The sequence below is a fragment of the Dreissena polymorpha genome, chromosome 11 (assembly GCF_020536995.1).
Source record: "Dreissena polymorpha isolate Duluth1 chromosome 11, UMN_Dpol_1.0, whole genome shotgun sequence".
NCBI classification, from domain to species: Eukaryota; Metazoa; Mollusca; class Bivalvia; order Myida; family Dreissenidae; genus Dreissena; species Dreissena polymorpha.
The window spans coordinates 26,039,507-26,054,555 of NC_068365.1; the positions used below are offsets into that span (position 1 = coordinate 26,039,507).

Below are 15,049 nucleotides of genomic sequence, written 5' to 3' on the forward strand. Positions count from 1 at the left end.
TTAAAGGGGCCTTCTCGCGCTTTGGTAAATTGACAAAATTAAAAATATTGTTTCAGATTCGCAAATTTTCGTTTTAGTTATGATATTTGTGAGGAAACAGTAATACTGAACAATTACCATGCTCTAAAATATCCATTATATGCATCTTTTGACGATTTAAAAAACCTGAAAATTATAAAGCGTTGCAACGAGAAACGAATGAATAATTTGGAGAGTTCTGTTATTGTCGTAAAATTGAGTGATACTACGAGGATAGCTTATATATTTTTTATAAATACATCACTCATGGTATGAGCACGGATGGCCGAGTGGTCGACGCGATAGACTTTTACTCCAGGGGTAAATGGTTCGAGTCCAGTTGAGGGTTATTTTATTTATTTCTTTAGTTTTATTCTTGTTTTTTTTTTACTTTTAACAGCCAATGTTTACATTTATCGATATAACGCATTTAATGACAAACTTCATTACATGCAGAAATCTGTGAAAATGCCCCTTTAAATAATACTACTATTCAGAGCTATATTTAAATGAGCAATAGTGCATGTACTATAAAACGTAAATGACCTTATTTATGTAAAGTATTACACAAATCATATCAATAAGAAAATAGCATTAAGTTGTGAAAATTGTTGATGATATTAACATGATGTAAACAAATCTACTTCTGAAATAGTGTTGATACCTTACAGAAACCACTATTAGCCAAGCGGATTACTCCTTTATTATTTATAGTGTCTAACATCCGCACCGCACCATGTCCCTAAAGATTAGCAAACAATATCAATTAAATGTTGAATCCATAAACCCTAGTCTTATTCATATTTTTGTTTCGGGATTTGATAAAGATGATTTTTTGTATGAATGAAAATAATCACTTTGCAAACTTAATAAATTGTACAATAGTTCTTTACTGTTGCTTAAGCTGGAGTTTCACTTTGTATGCACATGTATGCGATTCAATGGCAAACACATACCGTCGATCATTTCGCGGAATTTAGCCCACCAGTGTTCGCTTAGATCTTCATTTCTGTGTGGATTTCTGTCTGGCATCTTGATTTACGAAATCATAAATAAAGATGGTGACGGTATATAGAAAATCTAATGATATTTTGAAAGTGTATACAAGAACTTAATTCCCGGGGGGGGGGGGGGGGGGTAACTTCCTATATACTGGTATATAGTGGTGTGCCGATTTTATGGGGTGTGATTTTCGACTAAAATTATAGATATGGGTATGTTTTTGAGCATCTAAGTATAGATATGGGTATTGAAATCAGAAATTTGCTTGTATATAAATAAATATAGATTTGAAAGTATCAGTATCAAAATGTGTATGATAAATGTCATTCATGTATATATAAATGGAATGGGTATCAAAAATCGAATTTCAGTAGCGGGAAAGATATAATAGCAAATTCAACAAGAGCTTTGTCACAGACGTGACGGATACCCCCACATGCCGCATTGACACAGAATATTTTGCGTGTTGTCTTCACAAAAAACAGCGGAGACCATGCTCAATGTTTAAAAATTAAAACACACTAAGTGACCCCCTGACCTAGTTTTTGACCCGGCATGGCCCATGTTCAAACTTGACCGACAAATTATCTAGATACAACTTCTGACCAAATGTGGTGAAGATCGGATGAAAACTACTTGCATTAGAGAGCGGACACAATGCTCAATGTTTAAAACGCACTAAGTGACCCCATGACCTAGTTTTTGACCTGCAATGACCCATGTTCGAACTTGACCTAGACATCATCTAGATACAACTTCTGACCAAGTTTGGTGAAGCTGGGATGAAAACTATTTGAATTAGAGAGTGGACACCATGCTCAATGTTTAAAACGCACTAAGTGAACCCGTGACCTAGTTTTTGACCCGGCATGACCCATGTTCGAACTTGGCCTATACATCATCTAGACACAACTTCTGACCAAGTTTGGTGAAGATTGATGAAAACAACTTGAATTAGAGAGCGGACACTAAATACGGACCGACAGACCGACAGACCGACCGACCAACCGACAGACAGACAAGCTCACTCCTATATACCCCCTAAACTTCGTTTGTGGGGGTATAATAAGTATACTGTATTGATATGAAAAAAATTAAAATTCTAGTATGAAATGTGTCCACTTTATCAAATTCTAGTATTTAAATGGGTCCAGTTTATCAAACTTCTTGTATTGAAATGGGTCCACGTTCTCAATGGTATCATATACAAATGGGTATGCTTTTTCAAAAATCTTGTATCAAAATGGGTCTACTTTATCAGAGTTCCGGTATAAAAATGGGTCACATTTCGGAAGTCTCAGCGGGACACCCTTACCCTAAAATGTGGGAAGTTACCCCCCCCCCCCCCCCCGACTTAATTGTTAACTTCAAAACTTCAACTGCAATAAAAATACTTTTCAAATTGTTACGCATATATATGGCTTAAATAAATATATATATATTATATATAATACATACCTTACTATATATAGTAACAAATTTGTACAGTTGTTCATGCCATTATCACCATTGCGGGGTCATTATAAATATTCGGCCCTAGGGCCGATTATTTATATTCGGCCCTCAGAATGTGTGCGCGTTACGTTCAACTGGAAAAAAATGGCGTCCACATCCAGTCTAAGCCATAAAAAAAGTAAAACATCTACTCACCGAAGTTGTGTAATAACCATGTTTATTTTCGTAAAGATTAATTTGCTTCCATGACGAGTTAAAATTTTGGACACAGTTCTTGATCGCCATCCACCTTTTCCATTTTAAAGCACTGGATGTAAGCAGGCAATTCTTTGTGGATAGACATTCTTTGATCGACTGACAAAGGACCTGGCGCCCATTATCACTGCCCGGCCCGGCTCAGCCGTGTATTAACGTCTATAATATATATCTTACTTTTATACTAAATTATAGATGGCCACGGGTTTTGAGTCATAAAATCATACTATTTTGGTCGTTCACTAAAATTTATGAGGAACCAGCTTTCCGTACGTATATTTTCATTGAATTGATTATGCAATTTATGACGTATCTCATGTGACGTAATTTAAATGACGAAATTAGCTAGTCGCTTTGGATTTAAGGACAACAACAAATCGGACTTAAAGTGTTTATATTTAACAGTAAAATATTTTTTAAGCATTGAACGATTAGTGTGTGTGTTAACGATGGATTATTATAATATTATGAATGTGAATAACATTGTTGGGATATAAAACTGGAATGAAACTGGTGAGACTGCATTTTCGATTTCGTTAAAATGTCGAATAACGCGATGTTTTGATTAATAATTGATTGATTAAATTTAAGAAAAGTGTAAGTGAATTGTTCTTTAACTGTTCGAAGGAAATCGATGTTGAATTAAAAGGGTAATTTCTTTGATGAATAAGTCGTTCCTTTGTCAGTCGATCAAAGAATGTCTATCCACAAAGAATTGCCTGCTTACAATATAATTATCCAGTGCTTTAAAATGGAAAAGGTGGATGGCGATCAAGAAATGTGTCCAAAATTTTAACTCGTCATGAAAGCAAATTAAACTTTACGAAAATAAACATGGTTATTACACAACTTCGGTGAGTACAACAATTACCTAGATGTTTTACTTTTTTATGGCTAAGACTGGATGTGGACGCCATTTTTTCCAGTTGAACGTAACGCGCACACATTCTGAGGGCCGAATATAAATAATGACCCCGCAATGGTGATAATGGCATGAACAACTGTAAAAATTTGTTACTATATATAGTAAGGTATGTATTATATATATATGTATATAAATATATATATATATATATATATATATATATACCAATACATAGTGCCAGTTACGCGGTCTCTGTAGTTTTCAGACTGTACTTACGAGGTCAATATAAAAAACGGGGTCTATATACAACCCCGCAATCTAGGCTCCTTTAATTACTATGAGGGGGGTGTAGGGGAGGTAATGCAATCAAATCTCACAATAAGGTCTTAAATCGAAAACCACAATCAGGTCTGAAATTGAAATTGTATATACCTCGCAAATAAGTTCGCTATATATTTCCTTGTATAAGACGTTAAATAAATGACGTATTTATATACAATAATAATAGTAGGTACCCCTATATACCTTAATTCGTGTTTATATCGGATAAAAAAGGGTATGGAGATACATGTATTTAAAGTGGGAACCCCATAACCTATTTCTAAATCAGAGACCCCGTAACTGGCCATATGTGTGAATATATATATATATATATATATATATATATATATATATATATATATATATATATATATATATATATATATATATATATATATATATATATATATATATATATATATATATATGTGCAAAGTTAATCTCGTATATGAACAATTTTCATTCATGTTTGAAAGTAGCTGTTACACGGAAATTAACCATAATTTCCTTTGATGTATCTAGGCCAGATTGGGTTTTTTTAATGCCTGTCAACTTGCGTGCCTTCGGCGTGGTTAATACTGTCGTTACTTCGAATAAGATATCTCGTTCGTATGAGACTTTTCACAATAAGTATATTCTTATAAATTGTTTATATCGTTACTGAAAGAAAGTAATCTCGTTCTTACGCGTTAGTGATGTTGTAACTACGACAAGCTAAGTCGTTCAATTCAGTTAGCTATGTCGTAATAACGACACGCTTTGTCGTTTGATTGAGTAAGATATGTCGTTACTACGACAAGCTTAGTCGTTCAATTGAGTTAGCTATGGCGTTACAACGACAAGCTAAGTCGTTCAATTGCGTTAGCTATGTCGCTAATACGACAAGCCTAGTTGTTCAATTGAGTTAGCTATGTCGTTACTACGACAATCTTAGTCGTTCAATTGAGTTAGCTATGTCGCTACTACGACAAGCTTAGTCGTTCAATTAAGTTAGCTATGTTGCTACTACGACAAGCTTTGTCGTTCAATTGAGTTAGCTATGTCGTTACTACGACAATCTTAGTCGTTCAATTGCGTTAGCTATGTCGTTACTACGACAACCTTAGTTGTTCGATTGAGTTAGCTCTGTCATTATTACGACAAGCAAAGTCGTTCGATTGAGTTAGCTCTGTTGTTACTACGAAAAGCTTAGTCGTTCGATTGAGTTAGCTATGTCGTTATTACGACAAGCTTAGTCGTTTGAGTGCGTTAGCTATGTCGTTACTACGACAAGCTTAGTCATTCAATTGAGTAAGCTATGTCGTTACTTCGACAAGCTTAGTCGTTGAATTGCGTTAGCTATGTCGCTTCTTCGACACGCTCAGTCAAGCAATTGAGTTAGATATGTCGTTACTTCGAAAATCTTATTTGTTGAATTGAGTTAGCTATGTCGTTACTACGACAAGCTTAGTCGTTCAATTAAGTTAACTATGTCGCTACTACGACAAGCTTAGTCGTTCAATTGAGTAAGCTATGTCGTTACTACGAAAATCTTAGTCGTTCGATTGAGTTAGCTATGTCGTTATTTCGACAAGCTTAGTCGTTCGACTGAGTTAGCTATGTCGTTACTACGAAAAGCTTAGTCGTTCGATTGAGTTAGCTATGTCGTTTCTACGAAAAGCTTAGTCGTTCGATTGAGTTAGCTATGTCGTTACTATGAAAACCTTAGTCGTTCGATTGAGTTAGCTATGTCGTTATTTCGACAAGTTTAGTCGTTTAATTGATTATCTATGTCGTACTAGCCGCTCACACGACTTCCGAAGTGTTCCCCACGAGTACTTTATCTCGTTCTCAAGACTTATTACGTCGTGGGAACTAGTTACATAGTCGTGGAAACAAAAGAAAAAAGACTTTTTAATGTGCCTTCAGAAATTTTTAATACTAGTGATGTTCCGCTCAAGAAAATAAAACAGAATTGTCATCGTTCTTTTCGTTTCACCTCATTGTCCTCTATCAGTATAAATTGTTTCATTAATTCGATTCCCTTCAATACTAATGGCGCTATACTCCGCACGATACGCTTGACTGACTGACAAAGAGTGACGTATTATTACTCAAATATAATGGTGACAATAATAAAGTCCGTGTGAAGGTGTTCAATGAACCATATATTTCCTTTTTTTTTTTTCATTGAAGAACATCGTAAGGTGGCCTTAAATGAGAAATATGAGCCATTCCAGTAAGCGTTATCGTTACTTGTGCAAGCGATAGTAATTACGTTCTGACGCAATTGGCATAACTTGCGGCGCACGATCTATCTAGTACGTGCGTCATTATATGTCTGCATTAATCTTATAGGTTTTCTCACTGTTCAGCTATTGCTCCCGCAACTAATAGCTATCGCGCGGCGAGGTACAATATATCACGTGCGAAAATAATACTGTCAGGTGTGCAATAAGGTATCACATTCTCACATAATAGCTATCGCGTAATGACTTTCACATTAACACGTAACATATGACGCCACTTAAACTATTTCATATGTATCCTTTATGCAGACCGTTTAATCGTGACTGAGAAGTCTGGTCTTTTTTATAGGATGATATTATAGAAAAAGCAGGTCATTCGTATGCATAATAACTATGAACGAATATTCCACATTTTTTAAATAATGTATACAGGTTCTTAGTATGCATAATTTATCAATTAAACTTACGTGAGCTTTTATCCTTCTCAATGACGTCAATAGTGATCGTTGTATTTCCGACGTCTAATAAAACATAAAAAACAAAAACAGCTTGAGTACAATACGTAGCCATTTAAATCAAGAATAAATATGTCTTTTGAGATTGTCTAACTACCAGTGCACATTAAGGTCTCATTGGCCACCGTGCACTGGTCTATTTGGATCTAAATTATTTCTTTGGCGAATACCCGGGAAGCCGGGGTAAATTTGACCTACTTTGCCTCTAAATTAATCTTTCTCCCCTGAAAGGTCACAGGGGCAGGTCGGGCTACTATAACCTCGTGAAGAGGCCAGTAGGACCTGTAAATAAACTCTGAAATACACACACACACACTCAAGAATAAATAAATACAGTCATATCGAAAATGAATCGAGCGAATTGAAGGTTAGAACTTAAATCTATAATGCGTGCAAGTTAAATTAAAAAGTTATATCGTGATGAATAAATACAATAGTGCGTGTTTAACGTGTGAGAAACATGTTCATAATTATGTTCAGTTCAATAGTATTTGTTCATAATTTAACTTGAGTAAACAGTTAAAGAGCAAATTGTTATCGACGAGGTTATGAAAGAAAAACAATATTTTTTTATTCGAAGGAATGGATGTGAGTGGCATTTTTTTATTTGAACAAATTTTTAGTTTCTAATTACAAACTTAGACTGCTTGCTAAGAAAATAAGTTGTCAATGCTGAAATATTTTGAAGTAACATGTTCAAAATATAAAAGTCTTAAAAAATACTTACATCAACTTTCATCTGTTCCATTGCATTAAGTAAGAGCCGTTTAGACTTCTCAATCTACAGAAAAAATACAGACTGTTATACAAATCGAATTCTTTAGATAACATTAACAAAACGAATGGTTGTTTTGGTGTTGGTTTTTACTATCATCTAATAAACAACAAAGTTATGGCCCGGACAAGCATTTGACCTTTGAACTCAAAGTGTGACCTTCACCTTGGAGATATCGACGTAATTCTTTCGCGCGACACACAGTCCAATGATGGTGAACATATGTACCAAGTCATTTTAAAATCTAAAGATAAATGACTTAGTTATGGTCCGGACAAAATTTCGGTTAAAAACGCACAAAGTGACCCCGTGACCTAGTTTTTGAACCGGCATGGCCCATATTAAAACTTGACCTAGACATCATCTAGATACAACTTCTGACCAAGTTTGGTGAAGATCGGATGAAATGTTCGGGACAGACAGACCGACCGACAGACAGACAGACCGACAGACTGACCGACAAAGTGACTCCTATATAGCCCCAATTACCAGTAATGAGGGTATAATTATCCACAGCAAGTAATTAAGTTATACAGTATTCTTATTTTTAATTCTGTTATGTGTGACACTTGTGATTTCCCAGTAAATCTACGGTGGAGGTATTATCACCCACCCGTCAGATAGCGTTGTTTGTTTGCTTTAAAAAAGATAAATTCTTGCGTTATTGAAAAAAAATCTTGCCACAATGAGAGGAAAATAAGTATAGAGGCGTTTACTGTCACGCGAAACTACGTGCCATAACCCGTTACTTAAAAAAACTACACTTGTCTATTTGATGAAACACATTTAAAGACTGGTGAGATTCTCGTATTTTTATTATTTCACAATAGATTATAACATAGTCATTATAAGAACAAAAGCTAAGAGCACTGTGTCCACATTTCTCGCACTACTTATCTTTTTGATTATGCGCATCGGAAAGGAACTACTTTCAGAATTTAGGCATACGACGGTAAGCTGTTACGTACAGCTAATTAACTGTGAATTAATACAATAATTTATCGACTTTCATATGTAAGAATTTGATTCAACACAATTTAAAAATAAAATACGAAATTTAACTATCTGGAAATTATTTCATTCTTCCGCGGACTATATATTTTAAGAAAGTATTCCATGCGCACGCAAACGTAAACGTGATCAACATTGCCAACGTAATCCACGACAATTGATACATGAAATATTATTCCAGACTTTATATTGTTGAGTATTGAAACAATAATATCAATGAAACGATATTACGCATTTTTCAAATTCTTTATTCTATAGAAAACAAACGCAGATGCTTAGGTTGACACGCCGACACAAACTCAGACAGCATATATTGACTTTCTTTCGTTTAAAATTATGACTAGACTCAAATGTTTGTCAACACTCGACAAGCCATATTGTATACGGTATAGAACACCAAGGCACTTTCAAATGAATGGCACAAGTGCTACACAATACATATGAAATACGCTAAGCATTTAAATAAGTGACTAAGCAGATTTACACCACAATTGTTTTAATACAGCCAGTTGAAAAACATTTCTTAACATAATAGCTTTCTCTTTCTTGGCGGATAACGATTTACAAATGAGCACCGACCTATCCGGATAACAGAACAAAAAGCTTTCTGCGCCTTCAGGATACACATACAGCATGTACTGACCTTCCGAATCAGATCTGTCAATTCCACTTTACATTCATCGAGTGCCTCCATGTATCTCTGAAAGAGAAGTATTATCAATTTTATTTCATTGTAAAAAGTGTGGTAATTGAAGCCATTTCTTTGTGCACCGAGACTTAACAGAAGTTGCACTAAAATGTTCAAATGTACACCAAAATACAATCTCGACTATCTAAAACAGTTATACAACGAAGTTTTTTAACAGCAGTTATACTGGATGGGGTGAATTAGCACTATATTCCCGAAAACTATCGACGTTTGAACCAAGTAATGATCTCGCTGTTGAACAATATCAGCAAATTAGCTTTTGGCTAGTTATTAATATAGTCACTTAATGGAGACAGGGCAACAACATATCAACAAGTCACATGCTGGTGTCTGGTCCGGTAAATTATCATTGTTTTCGCGGAAACAAATAACTGGTTTCTATAGATACGATCACGGACTATTTTTTGTGTTTCGTTATATAACTTTATGTAAAGATTGCCTCGGACGAGATCGTTAGAACAATAGAATTACGCAATTTCCGTAAAACGTGATATTACGTCATTCCTCCTTTTGCAAACTGCCTGTGCCGGCGTTCCGATCGCCAACAAGTTATAGTATATGAAATGTTTTATCGCTGGTTAAGCGATTATTGGTATTAGAAAGTATGTGAAAAGTGTTATCGCTGGTTAAGCGGTTATAGGTATAAAAAATCGTGTGTAAATGAATAACCACTGGTTGAGCGACAATCGGTATTAAAGAGTCATGTACAGAGTGTGATAGCTGATGGAACGATTCGCAGTGGTCAAGTGATTCGTTGAGCTAGGTCTAGTCCAGTAAAGTAAATGTTTTTTTCCCATTTCGGTCGGTTGTTTAGCAAGAAAATTGTTATTTAAACAGGCGATGTTGCTGCTATACGATCCTTACTTCACGTTTGTAATTTAACGTGTGCTCATCCATCACCGGTAGGCATAATGTTCAAGTAGCTTGGATTCACAAATGAATCGCCAATCGTTCGGGACTCGGGGTTAAAACCGGCTGTTTCTGTTTAACGCTGCGGTCATTATAGCCCACTTTTATTTGCATAATATATGTTAATCATATCTGTTATTGAATATTGTATACATTATATTACATGTGTGTGATGTAAATAAAATGGAATCGTGTCATTAAATTTGTTAACTGAAGTAATGTGTTGTTTAATCGTTGCTGTCGTTAAATAAATAATAAGGAGAAAAAACTTGGCATGAGTCAAGACTGATGGCGGCCTTACCATATTTTTTCGTAACATCGGCACACAATAGGTCTGAACATCCTCAGTAATAACATCTTTTCTCATCATCTCTTTGTTAAAAAGTCGGAAACAAATCAAAAGACGTTGCTGGCATGAGCTTTGTGTTAATGTTAAACGACGACCTTGCAGATTGTTTTTGCTCCAGAGCCGTATTGAGTGCCAACAATAAACAATCTGAAGTTATGGTATATAGAAAAGCTTTTCAGCTTCGTCGTTGGGCGCAACAAATTAAGGTCATGGCTTCGAAGTAATCCTGTTGTAAAAATACGTAAGTTCATTCTTCTGACCTCACTTTGCTGTACTAGACCATAAAATCACCCTCTTATCAGCTTAATCGTCTGCTCCGCAGACACGATGATTGTGGCCGAAACAAGATGAATGACATTCGTCCCAAATCCAATTGTTTTGGATGTCATTTATATTTGGTTAGGTCGATGATATGGATATTTTTAAAGAATTTTGAAAAAGATTTGACCCAGATTTTGTCTTTTTTGACCCAATGATTACATGTACTTGATATTGTCAAGATCAATAGTTCATCAAAACTTAATTATTCATGTGGTAAGACACTTTTCTAGGATTTACCCATGTCACATGTCCAAAATTAGAAGTAGTTCTCAATATTGTAAAGATAATATGTTGATCAACTATAATCACAATTGAAACAAAAACTGGTTTATAGAGAAGAATATTTTTTCATTTATTTCACTCGGTGACCTAATATTTTATACCCAGTTGACCAAATATAGAACTAGAAACTACAGAATAAACAGTCTTTAAATATCAAAAGTGAGCCACAACTTTGGTCTCTATAGTGGTATCAAGCTAAAAGTTGAGGACGAAAACCGCACATCGCCGGGCTAAAATTATTCCGACTGGACAACTTAAAAATGCGCTTGTTATCAATCTATGTGATCTAGCAGTACTGCGACATGTTTGCTTTGCAATCCAGCCAGTAGATTTTATTTCACACACACTTTGTATACAATTGTCTTAATAGATTTGATTTTCCCCTTGCTGCCAGATGGCGAATTACGGAAGACAGACGCAGGACAATGACTGGGCAAAAAAGGCTAAACCTTGAGAACACTCTGCTCAGTGGAGAAATAAATACATTATACACTGACCTTTCGTTTAAAGCTGAGCCATACATCATCGTCTCTCTGAAAGAACAGTTTAATTTGATTAATTTATAGATTATATTATTTAACAGAAAATCGCCAAGTTAGTAATAAAAATTAAAATAGACGTCAAAGTCTACTACACTTGTATTATTACAATTTGATGATATTTTGTCCCCTACAAAAAGAAAACTATTGATGCTGATGGAATACTTTTTAAACAATAACTCTATCCAGTAAAACTGAAAAACTGTTTTAACATGTGCTATGTTTATGATCTAGAGTTGCAATGGTCCATGCTGCTCACAAAAAAAGGTTATTTTCACAATCTAGACGATAAATGTTGAGGTTCGTCTAGGGAGTATTATCAAACTTTAAACATTTCAGTAACATCTTATTTTCAACAATTCAAATTTAAATTCAAGTGAGTAAAACAAAACATAAGTAAGCATGCATGCAACGCAACGTATGGTAAGCTGTTTACAACGCGTTGTATCGATATTCAATAAACACAAACTGATCACATGTCAAATTACAATTTATGACATTGTGGTTAAAGAAGGGATGTTTTATTTGCCAAACGGCACCTGGTGTGCGTCTTTTAATGACTCTTTCAGGTTTGATGCAGTGCGCAAAACAAAACCCGTAAAAATGGCATATTGAGGATTTATTTTCGTAATCTCTTTATTTGAATTTACTATGTAAATTTTGTTGGGTATGATTTGCTAAGGTCCGAAAGCGCTGATCTGAGACCTGAAAGAACTAAAGTATTCTGAAAATGTGGAGTTCAGAGTATTAAAACTACTTTATGAAACATATTTAATTTCTAGGCACATGTGTTTTTCAAACTCGGTGGAGATTAAATAAGAACACATGTTATACCGCGTTTCCTGCATATTTGATTTTCGTTCTGGTGGGTCGCTCGATATATGACGGCAGCGGCACGGCTACTAAACCTTGAACAATTTGGAAAAAGATTATTTATTTAGTGTCATTTCGTCTGTCTTGTAGGGTCTGCCAACCAAGTTCCTGTTGCATTGAGGTGACACTGTCATATGGAGAATAATTATGCTTGACCCAGCGGACTGCTCGACGCTGTACTTTTTCAATATTTTGTATATTTTGTAAAGTGTGAAGACTCCATACGGAAGAAGCATATTCAACCTGTGGTCTAACTATTGTCTTGTATGCCAGCTGACGAATGTTGGGATTTCTTGTCTGTATGTTCCTGCGTAGAAAACCAAGAGATTTATTAGCGTTATTTGTAATTCTATTTATATGGGTGTTCAGGGAAAGGTCTTTTGAGATGTCCACACCTAAGTATTTTGCATTTTCAACAGTTTCTAGTATTTGTCCATGGAGTCTGTAATTAAAAGAGAATTTTGATTTATTTCTGGTTATGTTTAAAACTTGGAATTTACTTGGGTTGAACTCCATGTCCCAAAGATGTTCCCATTACATAAGTTTATCTAGATCTTCTTGTAGAGTATGGCAGTCATGCATATTGTTGATTGTTAGATAAACGGCAGTGTCATCTGCAAATAAGCGAACTTGAGAAGTAATAGATTTAGGTAAGTCATTTATATAAAGAAGAAAAAGTAACGGACCAAGCACAGACCCTTGTGGTACCCCAGATGTCACGGGTACCTCGGATGATAATTCTCCATCTAGAGCAACACGTTGAGTACGACCTATAAGGAATGATTTGATCCATGAGAGAGTATCTTTATCCGCACCATGTTCCTGTAATTTGAAAAGCAGTTTAAGATGGTTCACTTTGTCGAACGCTTGACTGAAATCAAGCAATATTAGATCAGTTTGTTGTCCAGATGACATATTTTGTGCCAGGTCATCAATGAGTTGTAGAAGTTGCGTTTCGCAGGAACGCTTTTCTCTGAAGCCATGCTGTAAGTCATAAAGTATGTTATATTTATTAAAGTAAGCTGAAAGATTTGAGGAAACTATATGTTCTAAGGATTTACATAAAATACAGGTAAGAGAGACAGGTCTGTAATTTGCTGGGTCTTCTTTGTTTCCTTTCTTGTACAGTGGTATTACATTTGCAGATGTCCATACTTTTGGTAGAATTCCGGAGTCCAATGATTTCTGAAAAAGAAGTGTTATTATGGGAGAAATTTGTTTACTTAATTCTTTAAGAACAAGAGGTTTGATGTTATCTGGACCTGCTGCATTGTCTGGTTTAAGATTGGATAGCAACTTCTGCACCCCATTGACACTGACTGTGATCTTTGGCATTGTTGGAAATTTGAAGATGAAGATAAAATTCCATTAAGATTTCTGAAAAAAGAGAAACATGATTGAGATAGGGTAAGGGGGGGACATAGGTGTGAAAACGGATTGGAACTGTTGGTTCAAAACATTGGCCATTTCTTGATTCACAGATGTTGATTTTCCTGAAACATTGTCAAAAAGAGTAGATATACCTTGAGCGTCTTGTTTGGAGTTTTTTAAGAGAGTATACAGTTTCTTCGAATTAAAGTTGGATCTGTCTTCTTGGGCGTCAGGGTCTTCAATGCCTAAAAGGGACTCGATATATTTATTATTAGCAGTTTAAGTATTACGTTTGATAAGGTTTTTAATATTGAGAAACATTTTCCTGGTCTTATGTGTTCCATTGTTTTTAAGTCTGAAATAAAGGTTATCTCTTTTTCTCATTAGTCGTTTTATCGGTTGTGTAATCCATGGTAGTGATCTTCATGTACCTATAGTTTTTGAGGGAATAAATTGTTTAAAACCAGTTGATATCTCATCTGAAAAAATTGACCAAAGTTCTTCTACCGAGGTACTTTCACCTTTTTCAAGAACCCTGTCACTCACTCCTTGCATGTATGTTTTAAAAGAATCCCAGTCTGCCTTTCTATACAGCGGTACAACCCTGGGTTTCTGTTTTGCTATTTTTACTTTTAGATTTAAAGTGAAAGATACAATATCATGGTCCGAAATACCTGGAAGAGTTTTCACAGAGTTAACAAGAGTATGATTAGAGGTCAGGAAAAGGTCCAAGATGTTGTTTCCTCTTGTGTTTTCAGTCACCATTTGAGTAAGGTTGAAATCTGCAAGCAAGTCAATAAAGTCATCATAAAGTTTTACATTATTACATCCAGGTTTATTGTGGGTCTGTGTTCCGTATCCCAGGAGAGCTTGGGGTAATTAAAATCTCCGAGTATCCAAAAATTTCCTTTCAGGTTGGCGGTTAGCTCTAGAGATTTCCTAAATTCTTCCGAACTTTGCACGTCAGCTTCTTTTGGTCGATAGAATGCTGCAATATATAAAGGTTTACACGAGGTTAAATGAATTTTAATCCAGAGTATTTCACAGTTAGTTTTTAGCTGTTTCTGTTCAGTTGCCAAAATTGTGTCTTTCACTAAAATAAAAACTCCTTCACCTTTGCTGCTTCGGTCTTCTCTGAAGGGGGTATATAGATTAACATATTTAACAATTATTTTTTATGTACGTTGGCGGAATGAATGCATAGTTATACTAGAGAGTTGTTCAGTAAACCAGTTCAATATATATTTGTGT

The 15,049-nt window shown here is 35.2% G+C and overlaps 1 protein-coding gene across 3 annotated transcripts in view; it reads right to left on the minus strand.

Moving 5' to 3' along the window:
- Window positions 1-15,049, minus strand: part of LOC127850704 (uncharacterized) — a 97,563-nt gene that overhangs the window by 50,701 nt on the left and 31,813 nt on the right. For all 3 annotated transcript variants that reach the window (XM_052383969.1, XM_052383968.1, XM_052383970.1), the window contains exons 10-14: window positions 11,513-11,548; window positions 9,089-9,145; window positions 7,387-7,440; window positions 6,612-6,665; window positions 975-1,050 (exon numbers count right to left, since the gene is read on the minus strand). In XM_052383969.1, coding sequence (XP_052239929.1) covers window positions 975-1,050; window positions 6,612-6,665; window positions 7,387-7,440; window positions 9,089-9,145; window positions 11,513-11,548 — 277 coding nt within the window. The remainder of the gene's footprint in view (window positions 1-974; window positions 1,051-6,611; window positions 6,666-7,386; window positions 7,441-9,088; window positions 9,146-11,512; window positions 11,549-15,049) is intronic.